At 48.7% G+C, this 2,500-nt stretch overlaps 1 protein-coding gene across 1 annotated transcript in view; it reads right to left on the reverse strand.

The window, feature by feature from the left end:
* rps6ka3b (ribosomal protein S6 kinase, polypeptide 3b) overlaps positions 1–2,500 on the reverse strand; it is a 29,671-nt gene that overhangs the window by 8,785 nt on the left and 18,386 nt on the right. Inside the window, 3 exon segments of the mRNA XM_048266021.1 lie at positions 246–334; positions 909–979; positions 2,028–2,170. Of these exon segments, the coding sequence (XP_048121978.1) occupies positions 246–334; positions 909–979; positions 2,028–2,170 (303 nt within the window).

A 2,500-nucleotide genomic window follows, 5' to 3' on the forward strand; every position in this document is an offset into this window, starting at 1 on the left:
TACAGCAGTTTGGCCAACTGCAGTTGTTTTTAAATGTGCTCTATAAATCATGTTGACATTGACGTCATGATCCTCCTGGTGTGTGTGTCATTGACGTCATGATCCTCCTGGTGTGTGTATGTGTGTGTGTGTGACATTGACGTCATGATCCTCCTGGTGTGTGTGTGTGTGTGTGTGTGTCTGTGTGTGTGTGTGTGTGTGAGACATCGATGATCCATCATGATCCTCCTGGTGCGGCTGCCTACCGAGTCTGTTGGACGGGTTCCTCTTAAACAGGTTCCTCAGGAGACTCTGAGCTTCTGGACTTAGGAACTGCGGCATCCCCAGCTTGGCCCTACGGGACAGATGTGTGAGGACACAAAAGAGTTTCTAGGATGCACCAATATATGCAATGATAGCTCACTTATGGTCTCTATAATTCTGGAGATGGGATGAGTTTGGTTGTAGATAGATAGATAGATACTTTATTGATCCCCCCACGGCCGATCCTCCCAAATGTTATTGGTTTCCGCTAGGCCGGCGAGAGACTATTAGCCATACAGTGAATGGGCTCTTATCGGGTTCCCTGCTTTATGATGGCAACAAAATATCCATCATCTCTCCTACACGCACACACACACACAGCACACACACACACACACACACACACACACACACACACACACTCTGAGAGTGTGGGCATCTCCTGGCACTGCCCTGGCCCCCTGCCGCAGGCTGCAGTCGGTCTAATTAATTCAGTGCGCCGTCACTGACAACATCCGTTTGCTAAGCAGTTCCTCATGTTCCCCTGTAGCATGCCTGCACGATCACATCTCTAAACTCCGATTCGCTCTAAGCTCCTGTCTTTGTGGATTCCGCTGGAGGAAATGGGCATCATCGGGGAAGGACTGGACAAACTGAGTACTCACTTCAGAATCATGGTCATCGTTTCCTTGCGATCCTTGCCTTGGAATGGCAATGTGCCGGTTAGCATTTCAAACTAGAGAGAAAAGGGAAAAAAAAAACATTTCACTCTTAAATTCCCCTCTTATTTAAGCCTTTAAGTCCTACTTTCGCTCTAAAGATTCTCAATGATGATTTTTTGATGATCAGTAATGCCCGGTCTTAAAATCTTCCTGATGCCATTTCAAGGTTATTATCGCAACAGATGATCTGAGTAGAAACTATTTAGATGTCCACTTTTCTTTATCAAACATTGCCGGTCATTACACATCACTTCAAGCCAGCACCCTTGTCCTGTGAGACTACAGATGACTTTCCAACTCTGTCTGACCGTTAAGTCTATGCTGGACTCCACTGAGTGTGGAGTGGAGTGCTTCTCTGACTTTCCAACTCTGTCACCATGACCGTTAATGCTGGACTCCACTAATGCTGGAGGAATGGGTAATGGGCTCCACGGCTCTAATGCGGCATTAGCTAATGGCAGCAGCTCACCATGAGGGCGGTATTCTCGCGTAGCTAATGGCTAATAGCTAATGGTAGCTTCAGCTCACCATGAGGATCGGTATTCGGGCGTAGCTAATGCGTAGCTCACCATGAGGGCGGTGGCGAGCTTCAGCTAGCCATGAGGACTTCAGCTCACCATGAGGGCGTGAGCGTAGCTAATGGCTAATAGCTAATGGCGTCTCTCACCAGTGGGCCCGGTTTACCATGAGCTAGCTAATAGCTAATGAAGTAGCTTCAGCTCACCATGAGGACATTCGAAGCTAATTAGCTAATAAATGCTTCAGCTCACCATGAGGACGGTATTCGGCGTAGCTAATGGCGTAGCTAATGGCGTAGCTTCAGCTCACCATGAGGACGGTATTCGGCGGAGCTAATGGCGTAGCTAATGGCGTAGCTTCAGCTCACCATGAGGACGGTATTCTGCGTAGCTAATGGCTAATAGCTAATGGCGTAGCTTCAGCTCACCATGAGGACGGTATTCGGCGTAGCTAATGGCGTAGCTAATGGCGTAGCTTCAGCTCACCATGAGGACGGTATTCGGCGTAGCTAATGGCGTAGCTAATGGCGTAGCTTCAGCTCACCATGAGGACGCCGTACGACCACCAGTCCGCACTGTGGGTGTGGCCTCTCCTGTTGACCACCTCTGGGGCCATGTACTCCACCGTCCCGCAGAAAGAGTAGGCTTTGTTCTCATGGTCAATGGACTCCTTACTGAGGCCAAAATCTGTGTGTGGAACAGACACACACACACACACACACACACACGGAGGGAAAGAGAGAGAGCCATATGACGTTAGGAGATTAGTGGTGCATTTATAGGTATACACTCTAAGTGCTTTTTCCACTGACATCTATTTCTCACGGGCATAAACTTCACACAACCACACACACACACACACACACACACACACACACACACACAGGCATAAACCTCGTTGTGCATTCTGGATCACAGCTCCAAAAGGAGCAGAGCACAGCAGCTTTCAGACAGATTACAACAGCAACAACAGAATAAGAGAGAGAGCGAGCGAGCGAGCGAGAGAGAGAGAGAGGG

This window comes from Alosa alosa, chromosome 16 (genome assembly GCF_017589495.1).
Source record: "Alosa alosa isolate M-15738 ecotype Scorff River chromosome 16, AALO_Geno_1.1, whole genome shotgun sequence".
NCBI lineage: Eukaryota > Metazoa > Chordata > Actinopteri > Clupeiformes > Clupeidae > Alosa > Alosa alosa.